The sequence below is a fragment of the Callionymus lyra genome, chromosome 14 (assembly GCF_982586985.1).
Source record: "Callionymus lyra chromosome 14, fCalLyr1.hap1.1, whole genome shotgun sequence".
NCBI lineage: Eukaryota > Metazoa > Chordata > Actinopteri > Syngnathiformes > Callionymidae > Callionymus > Callionymus lyra.
The window spans coordinates 11,774,621-11,799,157 of record NC_141831.1 but is presented as its reverse complement, the minus strand read 5'-3'; the positions used below and the strand labels follow the sequence as shown (position 1 = coordinate 11,799,157).

At 36.4% G+C, this 24,537-nt stretch overlaps 3 protein-coding genes across 7 annotated transcripts in view; 2 read left to right on the top strand and 1 right to left on the bottom strand.

Moving 5' to 3' along the window:
• The window catches only part of npas2 (neuronal PAS domain protein 2), a 58,758-nt gene extending 52,087 nt beyond the window's left edge, over window positions 1–6,671 (top strand). For 3 of the 5 annotated variants that reach the window (XM_087807338.1, XM_087807336.1, XM_087807335.1), the window contains exons 17-21: window positions 727–915; window positions 983–1,170; window positions 1,250–1,342; window positions 2,361–2,571; window positions 2,656–6,671. In XM_087807338.1, coding sequence (XP_087663464.1) covers window positions 727–915; window positions 983–1,170; window positions 1,250–1,342; window positions 2,361–2,571; window positions 2,656–2,856 — 882 coding nt within the window. In that variant the 3' untranslated portion in view covers window positions 2,857–6,671. The remainder of the gene's footprint in view (window positions 1–726; window positions 916–982; window positions 1,171–1,249; window positions 1,343–2,360; window positions 2,572–2,655) is intronic. The other 2 variants (XM_087807339.1, XM_087807337.1) reach the window with 2 other exon arrangements.
• Window positions 4,213–15,555, bottom strand: LOC148066034 (RPA1 related single stranded DNA binding protein). Its single transcript, XM_087807340.1, has 14 exons — window positions 14,792–15,555; window positions 13,571–13,704; window positions 13,267–13,459; window positions 12,179–12,287; window positions 11,185–11,285; window positions 11,007–11,120; window positions 10,672–10,935; window positions 10,475–10,614; window positions 10,321–10,415; window positions 9,620–9,723; window positions 8,609–8,839; window positions 8,005–8,175; window positions 7,797–7,935; window positions 4,213–6,437 (listed from the first exon to the last, which is right to left on the bottom strand). Exons 1-13 carry the CDS (start codon window positions 15,351–15,353, stop codon window positions 7,799–7,801), a joined length of 2,355 nt encoding a protein of 784 aa, XP_087663466.1. The 5' UTR covers window positions 15,354–15,555; the 3' UTR covers window positions 4,213–6,437; window positions 7,797–7,798.
• A 1,673-nt stretch (window positions 15,556–17,228) lies between these two features.
• Window positions 17,229–24,537, top strand: part of tbc1d8b (TBC1 domain family member 8B) — a 29,755-nt gene continuing 22,446 nt past the window's right edge. Inside the window, exons 1-2 of the mRNA XM_087807334.1 lie at window positions 17,229–17,478; window positions 23,762–23,872. Coding sequence (XP_087663460.1) covers window positions 17,352–17,478; window positions 23,762–23,872 — 238 coding nt within the window. The 5' untranslated portion in view covers window positions 17,229–17,351. The remainder of the gene's footprint in view (window positions 17,479–23,761; window positions 23,873–24,537) is intronic.

Genomic DNA, 24,537 nt, shown 5'->3' with positions numbered 1-24,537 from the left:
TTTTATTTATTTATTTATTTATTGCATGAAAAATCGCTGTATTTTCTGTGGCTATTGGAAAAAAACAATTTCCAATTTCGCGAAGAAGACCTCCTGAGGGATCAATAAAGTTTTACCTTACCTTACGATACAGGGGCATATATATTGCGATACTCTTAAGAACACGGATATATTTGTAGTATTGTTCAAGTACTTTAATCTGGCGCTGCTGAATTTACAATTTTTTTTAAACTCTACTCTACTATAAATTTTGACTAAACATCCGCTTTAAAAGACGCTGGTGTCGACTGTATCCTCTCGTCCTCAGTCATCGCCAGGATTTCGTTGTTTTTTTTAGGACGTAATGACCGCTGCCATCTAGTGTCCGGAAATGTAATCGCAACACAAAAATGAACAATATGTGTTTAAAAATGTGTTAAAGAGTGTTTATTGTAAATTTAAAAAATATATAATTTTATTAAAAAAAAACACCAAAAACCATAAAAATAAAATAGGATTTTAAAGCCGAAAAAATAAAACTATAATGTGCTGTTGAATATCGATACTGTATTGTGTTATTTCATTGTATCAATATGTTTCTTGTAACTCTACTGGCAGGATTGAAATGATTTTACAATTAGTTTGAGGGAAAAAAAGGCTAAAAAAGTTGCAAAATTTTTGACAAAAGTATTATTTTAGCACCGATTTTTAAAAAAAACCTAAAGAACATTTTTGTGTGTGCGTCAGATACAGTTACAACAGCCTGTACACAACGAGTTTGTGGGGTCACAGCAGCCCCAGCAACAGGGCCCGGGAAGGCCGAGCCCCCAGAGCCAATCAAGCGTCATCATGCAGCACCCCAAACAGTCGCCCTGCGGGGGGCCCAGCGCCTCGCCCCACAACCTCCTGAGAGACAACAGCTCTCCCTCCACACAGGTAGGACGACTTTTCTAAAGGGGTTTTTCCTCACCATGGTGGGTCATTCCTAACGTTCCCTCTCCAGCAGAGGAACCCTCGGGGAGGCCAGCCGGTCAGTCTGCCGGTGCAGACCAACACCAGCCTCACCATGCCCTTCTACAGCAACCCCATGATGTTCTCGCAGAACAACAACAGCAGCGGCAGCAGCAGGTCCCTGCAGGAGTCCAACCAAAGACCCGCCGAGGCCGAGTACAACCAGGACGGACAGCTCCGGTGAGTGACATCAGTGACATCATCACAAATCGCCCGCTGGATGAAGAGCTAATAAACGAACCGTGATGGTTTCTCCCAGGATGCTCCTCAACCAGCCCATGCAGACGCTGGTGCCGACCACTAATGTGACCACGCAGGCGTCGCAGTGCAACATGGGACTTTCACAAACCATGTGAGTAGTTGATGAATACTGTGTTGTTTTAAAAAAAAAATATTTATGTATTGATTCTGGTTGTACTAACTGACCTCGCACTGATTTTATGTAGTACATGGCACTGAAAAATGTGTCAAAATGTTTAAGTATTACTCTGGTTAGCTCAGAAGCCACACCGCGACACTCATAAGTATTACTTAGCGAGGCTTTGTAGTATTCCTCTGCGGCGCTCTGTAGTAATACTATGCAAGACTCTAGTATTTTTCTGGAAGGGTTCGTATTATTACTCCACAAGGCTACATAGTATTACTTAGCAGGGCTTCTTAGTATTCCTCTGCGACACTCAATAGTAGTACTATGCAAGACTCTCTAGTATTTTTCTGGAAGGGTTCGTATTATTACTCCACAAGGCTACATAGTCTTACTTAGCGAGGCTTCCTAGTATTCCTCTGCGATGCTCCGTAGTATTACTCTGCTAGGCTTTCTAGTATTTTTCTGGAAGGGTTTGTAGTATTACTCCACAAGGCTACATAGTATTACTTAGCGAGGCTTCCTAGTATTCCTCCGAGACGCTCCGTAGCATTACTATGTGATGCTTTCTAGTATTTGTCTGCAGAGGTCCATAGTATTACTCTGTAGTATTACTCTGCAACACTCGGTGTATTATAGTGCGATTCCTTCTAGTATTTGTCCGCTAGGCTTCATAGAATTACTCCATGAGGCTTCCTAGTATTATTATGCAATGCTTTCTAGTATTTGTCCGCGGGGCTTGGTAGTATTACTCCGCGAGGCTCCATAGTATTATTATTCTTTTTTTTTTTCTAGTATTTGTTGTGAGGCTTCGTAGTATTACTCCACGAGGCATATAAATATGCCATGCTTTTTAGTATTTGTCTGCGAGGCTTCTTAGAATTAGTCAGTGAGGCTTCGTAGTACTATTCGGCAAAGCCCAGTAGTACTACTCTGCTAGTCTTTGCCACAGCACAAGGTTTGGTCTACAACACGGTGGTGAGTGTTTGTACCTTCTGTCCTGCAGCTACACCCTGGAGCAGCAGATCATCACCCCGTCCTTCTCCATGCAGCAGGTCAACTGCAACGCCGTCCTGGTCCCGTCTCAGGTCTTCACGTCGCCCATCATGATCCCTCACAACAGCTTCATCCAGCACCAGTCGCAGTCGGCGTACCCCAGCCAGCCTCAGGCCTCGCAGCACTCCCTGCAGCTGCAGCAGCCGCAGCAGTTCTTTCAGGTGACGATTCCCCCGACGCTTTGCCGCCCAGCTCGTCCCCGTTTTTTTTTTTTTTTGTTAAAACGTCTGCACTTTCTCCACCAGATGGCGCCGGGACTGGTCCACGGAGGGTCGACGCCGGCGTTCCTGCACGCGGCGAACCTCCCGCAGCAGAGCGCCGTGAGCTACATCCAGCAGCAGCAGACGCAGCAGCAGCAGCAGCAGCAGCAGCAGCACAGACAGTACCAACATTCCCAGAACCAGATGGGCAGCGTTTCGGACTTTCGGAACATGCTGACGCGGTAGCCCGACTGCGGAACAAAACTAAAAAAAAAAAAAAAACTCCAGCGCCGCAGCGATCCACTCCACGTGAAAAAAACTAACAAAAAAAAACTGAAGACAATCAAGTCTGTGAGAGTTCTGATCCAAGGGGTTCCGGACCAGTGACACCAGTGGATGTATCGTCACAAAAGTGTTGAAGTTTTGACCCCCCCCCCCAACCCCACACGACTCCCCCGAAAAAGTAGCATTTTTTTCAAATGTTCATTTTAACGACAAAGTGACTTCAAGGTCAGATTATTGACGTTCAGCAGTTTTTTCTTTTTTTTTTTACCTTCAGTATGAGATTAAAATGCAACCATGTGACTTTTATCTGGAAACGGAAACAATACTTTGCGTAAAACGATATTTTTGCTTCGAAAAAATATATATTTTTAGTTTTTTTTCACAACAATCTGGTTGCAAAAAGAAAATCATAATGGTACGTTTTTATGCTAACGCTAATTGTCCATTATTTTTTGTCGATAAAATTCGAAAACCGGAAACAATCCTTTGTTTATTTCCATAAAAGAAAAACGCCTGTTAACTGGTTTCAGAACAAGTCACATGGCTGCAGAAACGAAAACCCTCAACAACAAAAAAAGGAAAAAAACTGATAAATCTCACGAAAAAAGGATATTTATTTTCTAGAGAAAGATGTGAAGGATCTGATCTTCCTTCCACATCCTCTCCCCTCCTGAAGGTCTCCAGAGGGAGAACTTGTGCCTTTTTTACCACGACCTCCACCGAGCAGTTTCATAAGGACTTCTAGTTAAAAAGACTCCACCTCAGGTTCCTTTTTTTTTGGGGGGGGAAAAACAAAAAGCTCTATTTTCATAGATGATTGTTTCCACAGCAGTAAGAAGAACGTGTAGATTTATATCGGAGATAAATATATATATATATATAAAGATACTGAATGCCTTTTGAGACGAAGTCCAACCCTGAGAGATTATCTTATCAACCTATAGAGTTTACACTCCAGCACCACTGTTCCCCCGAACCTATAGCGCCACCTTGAGTCTAGATTCGACCATACGTTTGAACTGGATCGAGGATGTCGAACGGGGAAATCAAAAGGTTCGAAAGCCTTTAAATATACGTTTTTTTCTCAAGGCCCGGGGGCCAAATCAAGGCCGCTAAATTCCTTTTATGTGGCCCCGCCGAGATCAACGATAATTTTGTAGCAACCGGAAGTTTAATCGCGATACAATTTTTTTTACAAGTGGCGGAAATATTTGCAGGTTAATCGTAAAAGAAAAACAACAAATTATTCGATTTTTTTTAAAAACATGTTATTGAATTATAAACCGTAAAAGAACTATGATTAAAAATTAAATATGATTTGAAAAAAATAGATAAATTGCTGTTAAATATCGACAAGGTATTGCAATTTAAAAAATATATATATTACCATATTTAAGTGTATCGATATTTTCCTAGACTAGCAGAACATAAACTCAAAAACATATACATTTAATTTGACTACATTTCCGAGTTTTTTGCAAGTATTTAAGATAAGTGAAGTAACCTCCAAGTATTAAAACACAATTTGTTGTCACAAATTTAATCAAGGATCGTATCAAAATGCTCTGAAATATTCGAAACAATCGCAGAAAACTTCTCAAAACTCAAGAGTTTTAAAGGAAAGTTCAGCACTTTTTGACAAAATACTATCTTTATTAAAAGTAACTCGGAACCTACCATGAACCTCTCTTCCCCTCGAGAGTTTAAATTAAACTTCAAACTAAAATTGAAAAAAATCTCTCGACAAAGCCTCACCGTGTCCACTTCAAGGTCGATTAAGATTTATTTCTTTTTTAAATACCGTCCGTGTCGAAGGACTGGATTTACTTCAAGATGTCAGTGCCTGTCCCGCTTTCCAAGCTACTGTTAAAACACGTTCCATTCGTACTCGGAAGTCAAAGTGCTGCGATCAGAATGGAATACGGCACAAATGGAACGTGGCAAACCGAGGGCTAATGATCGGCGATGATTCTGTTTACACTCGAATCATCGGGAATCACTGTTGACACGTCTGTGGAGTCACTGTGAGGACGTGTCCAAGGAAGGGGATTTATTTGGAATTATATGAATTAATGACACATATATGGGAAAAAAAAGTATTTAACATGGAAATCATTAATGTTTTAAAGTATACTATTGACGTTAGAATATTGAATGGTTGAATTTAACATTTAAATGGTTGAAACTTTCTTTTTTTTAATTGATAAACTGTTGTTTTTTAAGCATTGAAATATATATATATTTTAAATATAGTTTAATTCAATAATTCCTGTATTGAAAGGTTGAATTTGAGTTTTTTTTAAATAATTTAGTTACAATTTGGAACATTTTAAAAATGAATGATCATTTTTTACACTCAGTTTGATATGCTAATTCCATAAATTCCAAAATAACATTTTGAATTTGCATATTTTCTAATTTGAATCCTTATTAAATGTATTATAATGATTTTTCTACAATAGTTTCAACATGAATCAACACTTTTTTTTTTACACATAGTTTGTAATAATTAAAAAATAAATAATCCAAATTCAATATTTTAAAATTCATAGCCTTTTATATTCAATATTTATATTTATATTGGTACAATAATTTAAGTACGAGTTCATACTTTTTTCTTTACACATGTAGTTCAATATTCTTATTCCAATAATTAAAAAATAAATAATCAAAATTCAATATTTTTCAATAGTTAAAAAACATATATTTTGAAAAGTATTGAACTAAGAAAAGTCATACTATGTGTAAAAAAAAGAGAAAAGTAATTAAATAAATAAAAATAAAAACAACCTCTTAATATAGAAACGATTCAGTTGTGAAAAAAAAAACAAAATTCAACATTTCAATCAAAGGCAGAAATTATTTTGTTTGTTGTTATTTTCAACAATTTACCATTTTATAAACGGACATCGTGTCACCGACAGTGATTCCACAGATCTTGGATCAGCATGTACAGTTTTAAAAAACGCAAATCTTTTTGAGTGAACAAGCAGGTTAAAAAAAAATCTATTTATTGTCCGAACAGGAAGTGATGTGGAGTTTTTTTCGTAACGACAATCAGAACGACCGGAGTCTCAAGACGTGGGAGAAAAACAAAAACAAAATAGTGGCTTTCGCTTTTTTTCCCGCCACCACGAGTTCAGCACCAGTGCCGTTTTACACTTTTACTATGTGCAATGTCAAGAAGAAGAATGTTAATTTATACTTTTGTAAATAGAGGTGTATGATAGAAGAAAAGCCATTGTGTAAATTATAACGAAGTATTTTTCTACGCCTGAAACATTCCTCTGGAACACGGTCCTGCGTGGGAATGTGCTGCGAGTAGAAAACTCTGGACTCGACTTCAGCGTCGCAAGGAAAACAAAGCAGCGACTTTTTTTTTTTTTTTAAAGACAAAGTGCAATTCACCTGCTTTGATCGTGTGCGCTGGCCGGGGAATCTCTCGTGAACCCACGAACGCAGCCGAGAGGTGCCATAGATGTTGTTTTTTTTGTTGTGTTTCCTCACCATCCTCCTCCTGACGCCGTCTGTCGACTCCTCACCTGAAGGGAGCTTCAATTAAAAACTCACAAAGTTATTTTTTCAAAGAAAGGAGGAAAAAAACAAGAAAGGCTGTAAATAATCACTTTGTTTTTTCGATGGTACAGTTTATTTTTGTGTTTTTTTTTCTTTTCCTTTTGTTGTTTTCTGTCACGAATGGAAACGATTCTTAGCCATTTCTGCGGCTTCAGTGCAGAACAAACCGTGAATATATTGTAAAATAGAATGTATAAAACTTTAGATGACAGTTGTTTATTTTGTATGTCTTAGATTCAAACTATAAATATATATATTACATGATTTTAAGATTAAAATCATTTTGTAACAGACGATGAAGTGTCTTACTAGAGGCGACATGGCTTTTTTTTGTTTTGTTTTCTTTCGTTGTGTACAAGTTGGTGTTGCACAGTCTTTGTACGGCTTGTTCTCTTCTCCCCTTTCGTTTCTGTATTTCCCATCAAAATAAGCTTTACTTTGTTCATATTGTTGGAAAAGAAAATTAACTAATTGCGTTTACGTCCAGAAAAAAAATATAAATATATATCTTGATAATGTTTTATTGAATTATTTATAAATCAGAAACCTGGTCATTGTGAAGAATAAATATTTTTAAACATACGTTTGAATCGCTTGATTCTGTGGTTTATTGAACAGCAAATATCACCTTCTTATTCAAGAAACACTCTTAAGTAGATTTTCACTTGAATAAACACATTTTAAAAAATTAATTAATTCACCATTTTATCTAAACCTGTGTCTCCTCTAATGTTAGCTGCTAAAGCTACAACGATTGCCATCAATCATGGGTCTATGTGCCATTAAAGCTGTAATAGGTAAGTTTAAAGACGTTGTTTCTGGCTCCCCCTGGTGGTTATATTTCTTTCGAACATGAAATAAAATCTTCTACATTTAAAAACGGACAGATAGTGACACTAACAGGAGAGGTAGGGGCTTGAGACAGTTAGTAACCGTTTCGAAGTAAGGGCTTGAGAGAGTTAGTAGCTGTCAGTTTACCAAAAAAAAGAGAAGAAAAATCGACCAAGTAAGAATGTAACTTTATTGACAAGATCGTGCTTCATCCAAAATACAATTTTTAGACATCAGCGCCCCCGTCTGGCAGTCAACAACTTGGACTCAGTCATACTACGAGTCGATCGACGACGTAGATCGTGCAAACAGTTCGATTTGAAGAGTTTTTCCTGTAGATTTGTCAAGAGTTTTGGACTAAAGTAAAGATGAATTTAATTCACGTCGATTCCCCAAAATACAACACGAGGATTCTACGTTAACACTTTTTAAACGGTCTCCCATAAACGAGCTATAAAACGTTCAGGAGTGATCAAACAGTTGTGTCGTTGTACCGTCATCTGTCAGAAACACTCGTCAGTCTATAGACCTTGCTGACCAAGACCTCGACTTCCCGTCCGCCGAGATGACACAAGTCCAAGACGCAGACGAGCGTCGTGTCCTCCAGCTCGCTCGCCGTCTTCAACGACTCTTCTGTGGAAGACGATAATCATCTGAATAAGATAAGAAACTCCAGGTCTGAAGAGAAGTTGTCGTTATTACCTGATGACGCGCTCTGGTCTGCGCCGCCCCCTAGTGGACATGTATAGCCTGACGACAGGCAGGACAACATGGTGTTGTCGTGGGGGTCGGCGGTGAGACCCACAGCTCTGGGGTCGCGGGAGGAGGTCACGGGGTAGAAGGTGGCGTCGATGGAGATCTGCTTGTTGATGCCTGTTCGTAATTTGAAACTTTATTTTATTTTTGGGCCAAATGTACATTAAATATATTTATTTTATTGTTATTTTTCTAACCAGTATTTTGTACATTTACTCATTGTTTTATTATTAAAAAAAACATCAATAAAGTATAATAGTGGCAACATTTCTATGTTGTATTTAAAAGGCTACAATAACAAAGATATGATATTTTTAGATAATTGGAACTAGAATATTAAACTCTTTATGACAAAATAAAACAATAATTTAGAAGAAAAAAAACATATTAATTTATTTAAAAAACAAATCAACGTCAATGAAAAAATATTGAATTAAATTACTCCTAAAAAATAGTTCTACACTTAAAAATCAACAAAAAATTTTAACATTTGAAATGTTAAATTCAACATGATACTGATATACTAAAGTTACAGTAAGTGATGCATTGCCTAGAATCGTGAGGAGGAAGTGTCCAGGACACGGTTCCTCAGCCAGAGTGTCTCTCCTCCCCGGCGTCCACCTGGACGGCTGCATGTTGGTCCACTGCAGCTGCTCGTCCGTCTCCTCCAGACTGAACCTGCGACTCACGCTCTGCTGGTACAAACCTCCCAGACTCAAGCGCTGACCCACGTCTGGACGCTGCTGCGACCACTTGCTGCTCTGCCAGCACAGCTCGTCGTCTGAAACACCAATGAACGCATAAGAAAATAAACATTTTCTCTTTTAAGTGTCACATTTAAGTGTCATAATAACACGTTTTCTTTTTTAAATGTGAAATCTCACTCTTATTATAGTTTATATAATATTATATAATACTTATATAATAAGTTTTATCACCTTTGAATTTTACTCTATCTTTTACATGCTCAATTTTACCCTCATAATAAAAAATGTTATTAGTTAAATGTAACACGTAAAAGATAGAAAGTTTTATCTTTCATGCGTTACATTTTACCATCATACTAACATTTTTTATCTTTTCCATGTTAAATGTTACTATCATAATAAAAACATTTATCTTTTACATGTTCAATTCTACTCTCATAATAACATTTTTATCTTTTACATGTTAAATTTTACTCTCATAATAAAAAAAAAAATCTTTTACATGTTAAATTCACTCTCATGATAACATTTTTATCTTTTACATGTTAAATTCACTCTCATGATAACATTTTTATCTTTTACATGTTAAATTCACTCTCATAATAACATTTTCTATCTTTAACATGTTAAATTTTACTCTTATAATAAAAAATGTAATCTTTAACATGTTAAATTCACTCTCATAATAACATTTTCTATCTTTTACATGTTAAGTTTTACTCTCATAATAACACTTTTTTTTCATATTACATATTAACTAATAATAACATGTTTTCTCCTCTTTTACATGTTAAACTTTCTCTTTTTTACATAAATACTCGTTTTTCTTCTTCATGTCACATTTTATTCTGCACCTCCAGCAGCAGCTCCTTGTGGCTCAGAGTGGCTCTCTGCTGCCACCTGCTGTTCACTCTCCTCCACGTCTTCATGTCTGCTGCTCGTAGGCAACATCAGGTCTCTGCAAACACATGATCTCATTTAATCACACTTGAAAGTATGGTATAAAATAGTGTTTATGTTTTTATTGCAATTGATTTAAAGTATATTTACAGTGATAACTATACAGTATATTCGGGGGCCACATGCAGCACTTCAAACTGTTTATGTGGCCCTCATGAGGTCAAAGGTCATGTAGGAACTAACAATTAAATCTTCCGTTAATTTCAGTTATTCATTTATAGTCTCTACGGTTAATAGTCTGACTGTACAGTTTTGTTTTAGGACTTTGTCTTAAGCATATTTAGTTGATTGTATAACTTGATTTAACATAAATAATATATTATATAATACATTTATGTAAATTATATGCTATGTATTAATATGCTGTTTATACATCATATAGTTGTATGAACATCTATGTATAATTATATGGGAATATTTTGCTATAAAAGAATAGTTAAAAAAGGGTAGGAAACTTTTCCTTCTCTTTTTAATAACTATATTTTTTACCTTCATTTCTAGTTATACGACATTTGAAGTTCTTCTCTTTTGCAGGCACAGATAGTTTCATATTTACACTAAAATATAATCTTTCCTTTTCAAAAATCCGACCTACCTGGACGTGCGTCTTCTCTTCCTCTGACCTGGCGAGTCCTCAGTCGTGGGAGATGCTGATCTCTGAGGTTCACTTTGTTCTGCTGCTGGTTCGACCTGCACGAGATGTTTACTCTTGCGTTCATTTATTCAAAACAAATTGAAATCTCAAATACCTGTCCAGGTAGAGGCTCCTTCCAGAAGCTCCTCGCGTACCTCACGACCGTGATTTCACCTTGAACGGCCAGTTTCTTATGCTCCCTGTAGCGAAGACCTTCGAGCTCCGTCTTCAGCTCGGACGCGGCCACGAGAGGAACTGAAAGATCTCAACGTCAATCATCACGTTCGACTAGGATCGATCTGGTCGACTCACCTGAAGCCTGGTGCTCGGGCAGGCTGAAGGTTCTGGGTAAATGAGGGTAAGAGTAGTGGCCGCCCACGGCCGTCTTCTCCAGGACCGCGTTGTCCTTCAGGGTCTTGGTCCACTGGATGAAGCTCTTCACTCTGGGGTCGCCCACGTACGGCTGACCCTTGTGGTGACCGGCGGTGAAGATCCGCGTCTCGAAACTGCTGGTCAGGTAAGGCGGAGAACCTTCCACCTGGCAGACCCTCATCTGAGTGCAGACCAGGTAGGACACTGCACGGAGGAGAGGACTTGTTGAGAAGGATCCCCGCCCCGAGGGAAGACGAGGTCGGTCGCAGACTCACTCGGGGCGATGCTGTTGAATATCTGGGGCTGAGAAGCAGAGAAGAGCTCCAGGACGAACGGCTGCTCGGACGTCTCGTCCACGGCGTGGACCCATCGGTACGTCCAGAACTTCTCTGGAAACATTGTACGGTCGTGAAAACCTCGATTCACGTTTCTGGACGTGATCCAGAAGCACACCTGGGTTCCCTTTGCTCTTCACTCGCTGCACACGACCCACGAACATCACCAGGCCGATGACATCACAGGCCCAGTTGCTCGCCAGCGAGTCAACTTCGGCTCTAAGAGAAAAGTGAGAGTAAAATAAAATAATGAAATGTTTAAGTTTATAACGAACATGAATATATTCAATGCACTGTTTTTTTCTTCTGTTGCAGTTACACTTCAGGCCACTAGATGGCGCGGTCCTTACGCAGATAAGGGAAACAATGAAATCCTGCAAGATCGTGGCGATGACTGAGGACGAGAGGATACAGTCGACTCTAGCAGCCATTTCACCGGTTTTGTTATTGCTTTGTCACGGACAAAATGATGAATGTTGACTAGTGGCCGGAGATTTAACTGCAGCATAAACACTGTGAATATTTGAGTGTTTATTGTCAAAAAAACAAACATCAAATGATTGTCTTTTATACACACATTAATAAAAGATAAACCATAAAACTAGATGGCAGCAGTTAGTACATGCTCTGATGCTTAAGGAATAATGAAAATTTGCAAGATCCTGGCGCTGACTGAGGACGAGAGGATACAGTCGAGTCCAGCAGCTTTTAAAGCCATTTCACCGGTTATTATAACTTTGTCACGGACAGAATGATGAATGTCGACCAGTGGTTGGAGGTTAAAGGAATAAAGACAATTTGCGAGATCCTGCCGGTGACTGAGAACGAGAGGATACAACTCCAGCAGCTCAAGTTTGGACTCATTTTGTTTACAAAACAAATGAAAGCGGTTACGGCTTAGTCAAGAGTCACGTGGTCTGTAAATTCGGCAGAGTCAAGTACTCGACAATACTACAACTACTACAACTATATCCTTGTTACTACAGTATCGTAATATATCGTATCATTGTCCATGTATCATGATACGCATCTTATCGCCAGATTCTTGCAGATACAGTATTCTCGCCAACATCGTTCATACAAGTCAATAAGAGGTAAGTGTGTGTCGTCACCTTCGGATGAACTGATAAGAGACTTGAGGCAAACCCCACTGTGGCTGAACTTTCTTCGGTGAGACCACAGTGATGACTGAGGCGGGGTTTCGAGCGTTCAGGCAGATTTCTGATAGAAAAAGACAATGACACAGATTACAATTCAATACACAGGGTGTCATTTGAGGCCGTGGTGTCAAACTCAATCATATCAAATATTATAATGATTTTAGAATTTCTATAAAGAGGGAAAAATAGTTTAAGAACCAAACAATGCGTGACTGAAAGTATGAGTTTAATTGTAATTTCCTTTCATTCAATGTCATTTTCATTATTATCAGAAGTCTCTGTATATTTGTTCACATTACTAATCTCTGTTCCTTATCTTATCTTAAACACTGGTGTCGGTATCGGTCACTGTATTAGAAAGAAAATTATTCTACTTTAATTTTTGGCAAAACCATCCAACAGGCCATTAAAATGAATTGACCTTGAGTTCTACGTGTCTGATTGGTGTGACAACAGTTAAGTAAAACGATAAATTATAACCATTTATTTTAGAACGTTTTGAATGGAAATTGTAGTTTTTTTTACATGTTTGGAACAAAAATTGTTGGGGTTTTTAACACGTTTTGAATGAAATTTTCTTTTTTTTTTTTTACATGTTTTTAAGGAATACTGTTGTTTTTTTTACACGTTTTGAATAAAATTGTTGTTTTTTTTCACATTTTTTTTTAATGAAAACCGTCCTTGTTTATTCCTTGTTTATGTTTATCTGAAGAAATATATTTATTGACAAAAAGATTAAACAAATTTTAAAATAACAATGTTGATGAAATGATGGATAAATGATGGATACTTTTATTTGGAGACTAAATGTTATTTTGGAACATCAAGTGTGGTTTAAGACATACAGCTGATTCTTGACAAAACATTTGGACATTTTTGGTTCCATTTTAAACAGTCAGGATTCCCACAATGCTTCACAGCAGTAATTCAGAGTATTTTTTTTCTCCAGAGTAAGTGGCTTTTCAATAACATTCGGAAGTTACCAGGAAGATAGAAGAGAAAACCGACCATGAACAGCATCCATAAGTGTCAAAACATACCTACAGATTTGAAGGAACTGAACCTATAATGGTCCATTTGTGGACGTGAGCGCTTGGAGTAACTCGGCTTCAGAGCGTAATTCTGCAGGTGCAGCACGGTTCCTGTGCACAGCTTCTGGTAGAACTGAGGACAGAGTTCGTTCCACAGCACCAGAGACATGGTTCCCGTTTGGTCGGCCACTTCAAAATAGGCCTGGAAAAAAGCATTGTTTTATTTTTCTAAGCTTGAAAGGACACTTTTCATGTTATTTATATATTTATATTTATTATTATTATTTATTCATTAAAAAAATTGCAATCTCACCTGATAGGGGACGTCCACTTTACACCCAGGTTTTCCATAATAACGTAATTTAGATTTGTGTATTATTCTCACTAGAAGAGGCAGCATCGTTTTTCTGGAGGAATCCAGATGACTGAGGAGATTAATCTTCGACACTGTGGGAGACACAACAACATGAGAATTTAACAAATACTTTATATACTTTTAATTTATTTAAATACTGTAGTAACAAGGATATATTTGTAGTATTGTCGAGTACTTAACTCTGGTGTTGCAGAATTTACAGACAACACGACTCTTGACGAAGCCGTAACTGCTTTCATTTGTTTTGAAACCAAAATAGCTCCAAACATGAGCTGCTGGAGTTGTATCCTCTAGTCCTCAGTCACCGCCAGGATCACGCAAATTTTCACTATTAGTTTAACCTCCAGCCACTAGTCAACAACAATCATCACTTCGTCCATGACAAAGTTATAACAAAACCGGTGAAATGGCTTTAAAAGCTGCTGGACTCGACTGAATCCTCTCGTCCTCAGTCACCGCCAGCATCTTGCGAAAATTTCATTATTTCTTAAGAATCAGAGCATGTACTAATACTAATACTTATATTAAAATATGTCCAAATATCAGCTTTAAAAGCTGCTGGACTCGACTGTATCCTCTCGTCCTCAGTCACCGCCAGGATCTTTCGAATTTTCATCATTCCTTTAGCATCAGAGCATGTACTAATGCTAATATTAAAACATGTCAAAATATCAGCTTTAAAAACTGCTGGAGTCAACTGTATCCTCTCATACTTAGTCATCGCTGGGATCTCGTGGCATTTCATAGTTTTCTTTAGCTGCGGAGAACTTAACGACTGCTGCCATCTAGCGGCCGGAGGTTTAATCGCAACACAAACATGGACAAACGCTGTGAATGTTTGCATCGACAAGAATTTTAAAACATCTTATTTTATACAAACTTTATAGAAATACATTTCAAAATAACTATTGAAAAAAAAATCGGATTTGAAAGCAAAGAAAAAAAATTAAAAAAGAAAATGTTGATACAGTGCTGTTTAATAAATAAACACTAAAATTGGTTTTCAAGATTAAAATAACTATAATAGTATAATTTAAAAAAAAGTTTTGGTCGGTTTAAACTTGATGACTAGAGGCTCAGTTTCACCCTAATAACATAAAGAAATAATTAAAATATCAGTTTATAGAGAATAAAATCACAGGACTTTCAGAATCTCACCGTCCAGGACCCGGTCTGAAGATGGACCCCCTGAAGTCCAAAGGTCTCCTTCTGGGTCGTCGTCGTTCCACAGCGCCAGGTAATGTTTCCTGCTGGGCTGAAGGGGCAGATCCCGGTGCAGGACCTCACTGTTCTCCATCCCTGGTTTGACCAGGGTGGGCAGGAGACTGACGTCTCTGACGTCATCCAAAATCCTGGACCTGCCAGAAGAAGAACCGCACAGGATCTGATCCAGGCGTACGAATCCATGAGCCAGTTTCCTCTCGCTGTAGACGAACGAGCACTGGGTGATGGTGACGTCATGCCCGGTCCTCAGGGTGTTGGTTTGGACCAGACCATTCAAAGTGTGACGTAGGAGACATTTGAGTTTGGCGGCGCCGTCCGTCAGCGTGACGTCATAGCTGTACGCGTCCCCTCCGTCCTTGTTGTTGTCGTCGCTCAGGTACCGCTGGATGGCGACCACGGCCACCGGAACCGAGGCCTCCTCGCTGAACGTCAGGCTCTGCTTGAAGGACAACTGGCTGAGAATTCTCTGGAGAAATCCCGACGAACTTGCTTCCATCTTTGAAAACTAGCATTAACCGTTAGCCGCTCGTTTATTGCGTCATTTGCACGTCATCTTAAGCGCCACGTTGTGAAAAGTAAATATACACTTAATTTTCATTAAATAACGTGTTTAAGTTTCACTTAAATCAACCTCAATAAAAACTATATAATAAAGAGTTTACTTTACAAACAGCGCGGGCTCTTTTTCTTCTTCTCTAGAATTTTGCCGACTTCCTCTGTATCACCGACAATGTTTTATTCTACTGCCATCTAGCGGACAACGCGCGTTTCTACAACAGTAATCGAAAGATGAACTGTAACAAATACGAACTAAATCTTTTTTTTTTTTTATCAGTTCGGCTCGTTCCCGAAATGTGGGCTCATGTTTTAACTTCTTCCACTTTGACCTTCAGGTACATTCATCTACTTACACCTATAAACTTCATTTAACTTAAAAAAAATAATTCTACTCCTTATTCTACTAATTCTACTTATACTTATTTTACTTACAGTATTTCTACTGATACAACTAATTATATATATGTATATACTTATTCTACTTCTACTACTTTTTCTACTAATAACTCCAATAGTCTCTACTTATACCTTTACTATTAATTCTACTTTTGCTTCTAATTCCAGTACTACTTATACTTCTACTACTACTTATTCTACTTCTACTACTAATTATACTACTGCTTCTACTTATTAAACCTATACTCCTAATTATACTTCTACTATGTACTACTAAATTTACATAGAATTTCTACTTCTTTTTTCTTTCATGTTTTTTCTACGTTTTCAAATCACTCTTTTTCCTTTATGCCATCATTTCAACTGTTTCCATTCATTTTTACTTTGAATACTAATACTTTCAAGGATTTCAGTTTACACATTCAACATTCACACTGCATTTTCTTCTGGAAATGCAAATGTTCTAGTTCTTTTTAAGTCTCTCATGAGGAAGCCAGCATCCAGCATACATTTTGTGTGTTTATACTAAGTAAGTTTCTTTTTGTTTTTTTCTGTTTGTACAAATGTCTTTTTAAATATGTGTGCTTGATGATCTTGATTATTTAATTTGAAAGGTTTTTGAGCCGCATCATAGCTGAATGTTTAATAAAAATACAGAAAAGTGATATATTTCATTTTGCATAAAAGTGTTTATACTAAGTTGAACCTTTTGTTTTTTTTGTTGATACAAATGTATTTTTAAATATTGTTGCGTGATGATAATTTTCATGCTATGTATTTAAATTTAAAACTGATTTTGAATGCACTTTAAGTTCCACCTAAAAAAAACAAAACAATAATACGTAAAAGTATTTTTCTCTGAGCCCTATTTAAAATGTACTAAATACTTTTGAGATATTAAATTACCTATTATATCTTGGATATTGTGACCAAAACGTTTTTAAATGACCTCACTGAAGTTGTTTATAAAAAATAAAATAAAAAACACATCTAAAATAACAATAATTTTAAATGAAAATGCAACGTGGGATTTAGCCACGCATTTTTATTTCAAAATCTCTTAAGAGGAGGCCAGCATTCGTTATTTGGCATTAAAGTGTTGCTATGGTGATACGTTTGGTTTTATTTTGGTAAATATGTACCTTTGAAATATTTTAGCTTGTTGATCATTTTCACGCGAAATTTCCAGTAATTTAAGTAATTTTTTTAAAGGCATTTTAAGTGGTTACTGTTTCTAAAATATATATTAAAATTAATCTTTGCAAAAAGTGTTTGGTTAAACACACGTAATTACAAAAACAAATCCAAGCTAAACAGTGCTAACACATCATATCCTCTTCCGCTAAAAATGACTTCCTGCTCGTCCACAACTACGACTCCCAGGATGCGTTGCGCGCAGGCAGCATTTCTTGTCGACGTGTGAAGGGAGGGATTCTGACACACAAACAAACGACCGCTGGTTCGATGTGGGACATCGACTCGCCAAAACCTTGACATGTGTGCTGGAATCACAAGATAACTATTTTGTTTTTTTTCCAAAATGTGGCTAAAACCGGAAGAAATCCTGCTGAAAAACGCCTTCAAATTGTGGGTCACCGAGAAGGATAACGAGTACTTCGTACTGCAAAGGAGACGCGGGTACGGCGAGGGTGGAGGCGGACTGACAGGTAACGTTTTGCTTCGATCAAACACGAGTGTTGTCGTCCAGTTATACAAAAACAAAAACAAAAGCTAGTTCCTATTCCTTGGTTTCTTATTCGCGGTGAGCAGGGGCGGGTTCTGCTGCTGGTGTCTGACAGCACCTGCAACAGGTAGACAAGAACAGCTGCTGGACATCCTCCCAAAACAAGAGTGTATTCTTCTTCCTACATAAGTGAAGGAATGTCATAAAGTACATTTATTTATTATACAAAGTTCACAGTGTCACGTTCAACAGATTGTTTTTCCTTTAAACATTTGGATTCAAGTCCCAATATTTTTATTTTTTTTCTTTCCACAATGTATTATAGCGTCGAGAAGATGTTTTTTCTTTTCATCTTATGCTTTCCATCTTGGACCTGCTCAAGCATATGAATCCCAAGATGTCCTCTAGGTCAGTGGTTCCAAACCCACGGGCTCAGAATTGAAAAAAACAACAACCCAGTTTCTATTCAGTATTTCTGACTAAAGTTGTTTTATTTAGAGAAAAAAAAAAAGTATTTTATCTGAAATAAAATTAGTGTTTATGCCAACTCTTGAGGAACTTTCCGCCTGAAAAACAAACTCAAAAATTGGCACAAACTTAACTTAAAAAAAAGTTTAACAAAAACACACACATAGAGAGAACACTATCATCAGCATACGATCAAATATACATTGATTTAAATGCCAAAACATCTTGTTGTTACCAGTCCAGAGCTCTGGCAGATTCAGCGTTATAGTGATATGTTTATTTATTTGTTTCATGTATTTAATTATACTTTTATTGCAGCTATACAGCATATATATATGTATTGTCTTTGTACTTTTTGAAGGTCGGTCCGTGAATAATAATCCTGACATTTTTAACCGGTCCATGGTACGAAAAAGATTGGGGACCCCTGCTCTAGATCTCTTATCTTTTTTGTACGCCCAACTTGGTTTAATGTTGGCCCCAAATTCAAGGGCCGATCAGTAGATGAAGAAATAATAATAATATTAAAATGGCACTACTGTCAAAAAAAAACCTTAAATAAAGTGCACCATATCACTGAGCTTTAGACTTGATACAACAAGATGTTTGTTTGTGTCTACGTATATTTGATTGTATGCCGGCGACAGTGTACTGTATGTTTGTCTCTCCTGATTTTTAAAGACTTTGGGAACAAATATGAGCGAGGTTGTGTTTTAGCAATATGTACATGCTGCAGGTCTTTGTCACAAACATTGTCTTTTACTCATCTTCACCATCTTCATTAATTATTAGGTTTAATTATGGTGTTTATCAGGAGCGTGTATTGGTGAGACTCTTGGGATATGTTGTGTATCACGAAATGGGGGCAACAATATAATATACTGCGATACTGTTGAAGTAACGCTACATAATGTCGTATTGCGTACTTGACTCTTGTGTGGTTCTGTACCATCATTTGAAACCAAAATGTGTCCAAACTTCAGCTTTAAAAGCTGCTGGATTCGACTGTATCCTCTCGTCCTCAGATCGCCACGATCTTGCAGGATTTCATTGTTATGGGGGCAACGATACAATATACTGCGATACTAATGCAATAACGACACATATTGTCATATTGCGTACTTGACTCTGGCGTTGGAGAATTTACAGAACCACATGAAAGTTGTTACTGATAATTTAATTTGTTTTGAAACCAAAATGTGTCCAAACATCTTTGCTTTAAAAGCTGCTGGACTCAACTGTATCTTCTCGTCCTCAGTCACCACCAGGATCTCGCAAAATTTTATTATTCCGTTAGCATCAGAGAGAGAGAACTGCTGCCATCTATTTTTATGGTTTATCTTTTAATATCATGTGTATAAAAGGCAATCATTCAAAATATATATATATTTTTTATAATTACCACTCAAATATTCACAGCGTTTATTCATTTGTGTGCTGCAGTTAAACCTCAAACATTCGTCCTTTTGACTGTGACAAAGTAACAACAAAACTGGTGAAATGGCTGCTGGAGTCGACTGTATCCTCTCGTCCTCAGATCGCCACGATCTTGCAGGATTTCATTGTTATAGGGGTAACAATATACTCTGATACTGTTGCAACAACGCTACATATTGTCGTATTGCATACTTGATTCTGGCGTCTGAGAATTTACAGAACCACATGAGTGAAGTTTAATCGCAACACAAAAATGAAATAATGGCGTGAATATTTGCGTGTTATTTATAAATACAAATCCAATTATTTCATTCTATATACACTTTATCGTACTATAAACAAAGATTTTGAACCCTTGTGTGTGGGAGTTAAAAACAACAGCCATGGCTTATGATTGTCGTGTATTATGAGGTTTTTCTCTTCATGTTTGTGGTTTCAATGGCTTTATTTGATATAGAGCCTTCATTTCCCAGAGGGAAGCTGCCGTAGGGATTAATAAAGTCGTCTTCTCGATCTTCTAGTGTATTTTACGGTAAATTCTATCTTCTGCTTCAGTCTTTTTTGTTGTTGTCATGGAGCTGAAAACGTTTTTTAATGTCATCATTAGCCCGGTGTTTGACCACCTGTCTATCCTCTGTGATTTATCGGATTCATCAAGTAGGATTATCCACTTGAATACTAGCTGTGTACGCTTGGATTAAACTGATGATTCTGGTTTAGATCTGATCAACGATGCCTAAATTAGACTAAAAGTGATTAATTGTTACTTTATCTGAAGAAAATCTCCAACAAATGACTACATTTTCCAGTATTTCTTTAAGGACACGGAAGCCAAACGGCTGCTTAAGGTCGACTTTGCTCTTGAATGATGGATTCTTCTTCTCACGGTCATGACTTATTGGCCGTAATCAATGACAGGAATGAATATTGATTCTTAATCTGACCTTCTTTTTTTTTTTGTCGCAGTAGAGTAGTAGACGAGGACAGCCTGAGGCTACATCTTTATTTAACCGTCTCTCTTGAGGTCTGCAGGATGTAGAAAAGGTTCTGTTGTCGCTTCTATTAAAGCAGTTCCGTTTCTACAATTTACATTTTCTTTCAGGGATTCATTTCCTCCTTTTCTATCTTTTATTATGTCATTTTTAGTATTTTTATTTCACCTTTATGCGTAAAAACGAATATTTTGCCATTTTTATTATGCAATAGTCTTTGAATATATTCAACATTTATGTTAATTTATATATTTTAATCCTATATTTTGTATTTTTTTTACATCAAATATCTTCAGTTGAAGATATTTATTACAAATATAATCCAAGTTCATTGCGGTTGTGAAAGTATTTAATCAGAAATACTGGTGAATAAACCAGTAGTAACCAGTGGAACTCAAAGCAGACACAATACATTTGATTTTAATTCTTCGTAATTTCATAGAAATGTCTTTAATCTTAGTTTTCCCTGGTGTTTTATTTGTATCTGCATTGAGCTTCCGAACTACCTTCTCTTATCCTTGCATTAAAAAGGTGTTTTTTGTGTACAATAACTGTTTAATATTAAATAGAAATAGCTTTTTAAAAGCCTCTGGTTATTACAGAGACAGAAACACCTGAAATTTGAAACCAACTCATCTTCTGATTAATTAATAGAATATATCACAGAGCGAGCTTCGCTGTTTCAAAACAAACGCGCAGGAGACTTTATCGACTTTGATTCTCACTTTTTAGATGCAGTTGCCGCGTACCTTTAACGTGTACTTACACATGTACCTTAACATGTACTTCCACATGTACCTTAACATGTACTTCTACATGTAGCTGATGGTTTAGAGAATACAAGTTTAAAAGCAAAATAAAGCACCTTTTTAATGCAGTGATTTATTCTTAAAAAAATAAAACCTTGCCTGGCTGTGTTCTCATACTCTTAGTACTTCCTCTATGGTATAGTAAAAATTGACCTTTGAATGGTAATGTCAGTAAGTAAGTATTATTTGTGAGGCGCCTTTCGCATACAAGGGTCACAAGGCGCTTACAAACAATAAACAAATACACAATTAAAATGAAAGGTGGTGACAAACACAAATGTATTGAAAGGTTGAATTTCGAAAGAAATAAACGTTTTTTTTAGGCATTTAATCTTATAATTCAATAATTTGTATATATTAAATTATATATTATACAGTAAAAAGGTGTATTCAAAAATATTTACAATATTAAAAAATATATTTTTAATTTGTAGCCTTTAAATTCCATATTGTCTGGTGACACTTTTTTTTAATTAACAATTATATATTGAATTTAAAAGGTCATGAGTTTGAAAATATTGAAAATGTACAGTACTTTTGTAATATTAGAATTATTTGGATAATACAGGTATGTTCAAATATTGATACACTTGATTATAGCAATTCTTTTTTTTTTACACTTTACCACAAAGATATTCAAACAGTCTAGTATTTGACTTTAATTTTCTTACTTTTTAAAACATTTACACAATAATTAATTCAAATCATCAGCACTTCTTATGGTGTATTCTTTTAATCGTGAAAGTTTACATAGAATAAAATAATTAAATTATTTTAAAATATACGATCAACATGCAATTAATTACGAAGTTTGTTCATTTTCGTGTTGCAATTAAACTTCAGGCCACTAGATGGCCGCAGTCATTCCGAAGCTAGAGGAACAAGGAAATCCTGTGAGATTCGATGATGACTGGGGACGAGAGGATACAGTTAAGACAAGTGCTCTTTGGCAATACTCCAAATATATCCTGGTTCTTACAGTATCACAATATATCATAACCCTGTTATCCTGTATCGTGATGCGTATCGTGTCGATAGTTTTTTGCTAACACACAGCCATAGTAAAGAACCTCTCCGGCCTCATGATGGGATGTCTCTCCGTGAATCTGTCGTGGAAGATGCACGACGCTGAGCCTCCACAGGATTCTTTAATTGTCTCTTACGAGGGCATGTGGCGAGCTGATGAATGTCCGACAGGCAGCCCACCGGAGTCGCCCCCCGACGTGCCTCCACGGACCCCTGCGGTCATTAAACGGAGGAAGAGATTGTCAGGAACGAGTCGAGAACGAACAGATGTTTTTCACCGTGTCGCTAATGACTCGCCGTCAGTTAGCAGAGCAATAACTGGGATATTAATACGACTGGTGATAACAAGGCAAATTAAATCTTATCGTCTTGGAATCGTCGACTGTAGATGAGGAAGAACAAACCGATTTGGATGAAGTTGTTTAAAGAAAAAATATTTTGCAAATATATGAATACCTCTAAAATCAAGGAATTACATTTTTTTTGTGTACTTCAACCGATGAAATGTATGGTACAAGTACATTGCATCGGTTGACGTATGGAACACAAAGAAACAACGCAAAATAAGGAAATTTGTGTACTTTAGCGGTATTCATATATTTGAAAAATATTTGGTTATAGATGGTTCAATCCATTTTATTAAAACTTAACTAATACAAGTTAAATTAAGGTATATTTACATTATTAAATGCTAATTTTATTAATGTACAATGAGTATTCATCATTAATCCTTATCTTTATTAATTATTTTGATTCATGGCTCACATAATAATAGATTGATTAGATGATAACCTTTCTTTTAGAAGATTTAAATTTAAAAAATGTAAACATAAAGTACAAAAAAAAAAAAATAACAAAGATGCGCAATATATTGCTTTTTTTCTTGATACTGTATAAATATTCAAAAAGCACTGTATAGATTTTAAAAAACAATAATAGTTTTATTAGTTGATGTTTGCTTTTTAAATAATATCTTTTTAGCTGCAAATATTCCGGATGTTAGTTCATTTTTGTGTTGCAATTAAACAGGAAACAGTCGACTAAAGCTGGTGTTTGGACATGTTTTGGTTTCGGTTTCAAAACAAATGAAGTTATGACTTTGTCAAGAGTCATGTGGTCTGTAAATTCTGCAACACCAGAGTCAAGTACTTCACTATACCACAAATATATCCTTGTTCCTACAGTATCACAATATACGGCAATATATTCTTTCATTGACCCTGTATCGTGATACGTATTGTAATGCCACATTCTTTCCAATACACACCCTTAAAAATACTGTTTACTTTTCTTGACAGTTGTTGCTGCAGTTTGTTTGATTAATACTAACATACAACCTTTTAGTGTCCATCATAAATTCATCAATAATGCATCGTAAGACCTCGAGCATGAGTTATGTTTTGGTTTTCACAAAAAAATAGCCTAGTTCTGCGATTCAAGGAATGGGTTCATCTTTCTTTCTGGACCTAAACATGTGTTAAATTGAGTTTAAATAGTTTCTATTGATGGTTAAATTCATATTTGTTCTGTGCAGGTCTCCTCGTGGGAACTTTGGACACGGTGCTGGACTCCACATCCAGAGTCGCTCCTTACCGCATACTTCATCACACACCGGACTCCCAAGTGTACTGGTCGATAGCATGTGGTAAGTGTCTGAACTTTGACCCCCATTTTTGTCATTAGTAATGATTTTACAAGCACTCGTCCAGCTGTTGCCTGCAGTGTTTGGTATCCTGAATGAAAAGATTAAGAAGTACCATTTATTTTTAAATGAACTATAAGATCACATACTTAATGCAGGGATATATTTGATGGCCTATACTTTAGTATTCTAAAATTGAACTTGTTTTGTAAGGAAGTATTTTGAATGGTTAAATTAAACATTTCAAAGACTGAAATATTTTTAGTTTTCATTCAAGCATTTCTTTGTTGTTTTTTTTAATATATTTTTTTAGTTATCAGTATATTTAAAAGGTTGCATTTTTAAAAAAAAGTATTTAATTCAGTCTTATTTATATTGAAAAGATCATTTGTTTTATTTTATAAATACATTCAAAAAATTTGAATACTATCAAATAAATGATTTGTGAGGTTGTATTGTACAGTGTTTTTACTTGGGTTGTGAGAAAATATCGCAAAAAATACCAATATTCAACAGCACTGTATCGATTAAAAAACTAAATATATACCTATTTTATTAAAGGCGCTTTACAAATAATACTTACTTACTTACATATAATTATTAATTATAATTAACATGTGAATATATTAAAGCTAAAGGAACAATGAAACCTCGTTGGATCCCAGCGA

Excerpts from the sequence above, each read along its gene's own strand:
- LOC148066034 (XM_087807340.1), bottom strand. The coding sequence starts at position 15,353 with ATGGAAGCAAGTTCGTCGGGATTTCTCCAGAGAATTCTCAGCCAGTTG. Across the intron at positions 11,121-11,184 it reads GAAGAGCAAAGGGAACCCAG|AGAAGTTCTGGACGTACCGA; the intron begins GTGTGCTTCTGG and ends CAATGTTTCCAG. Across the intron at positions 7,936-8,004 it reads AGACCAGAGCGCGTCATCAG|AAGAGTCGTTGAAGACGGCG; the intron begins GTAATAACGACA and ends CGTCTTCCACAG.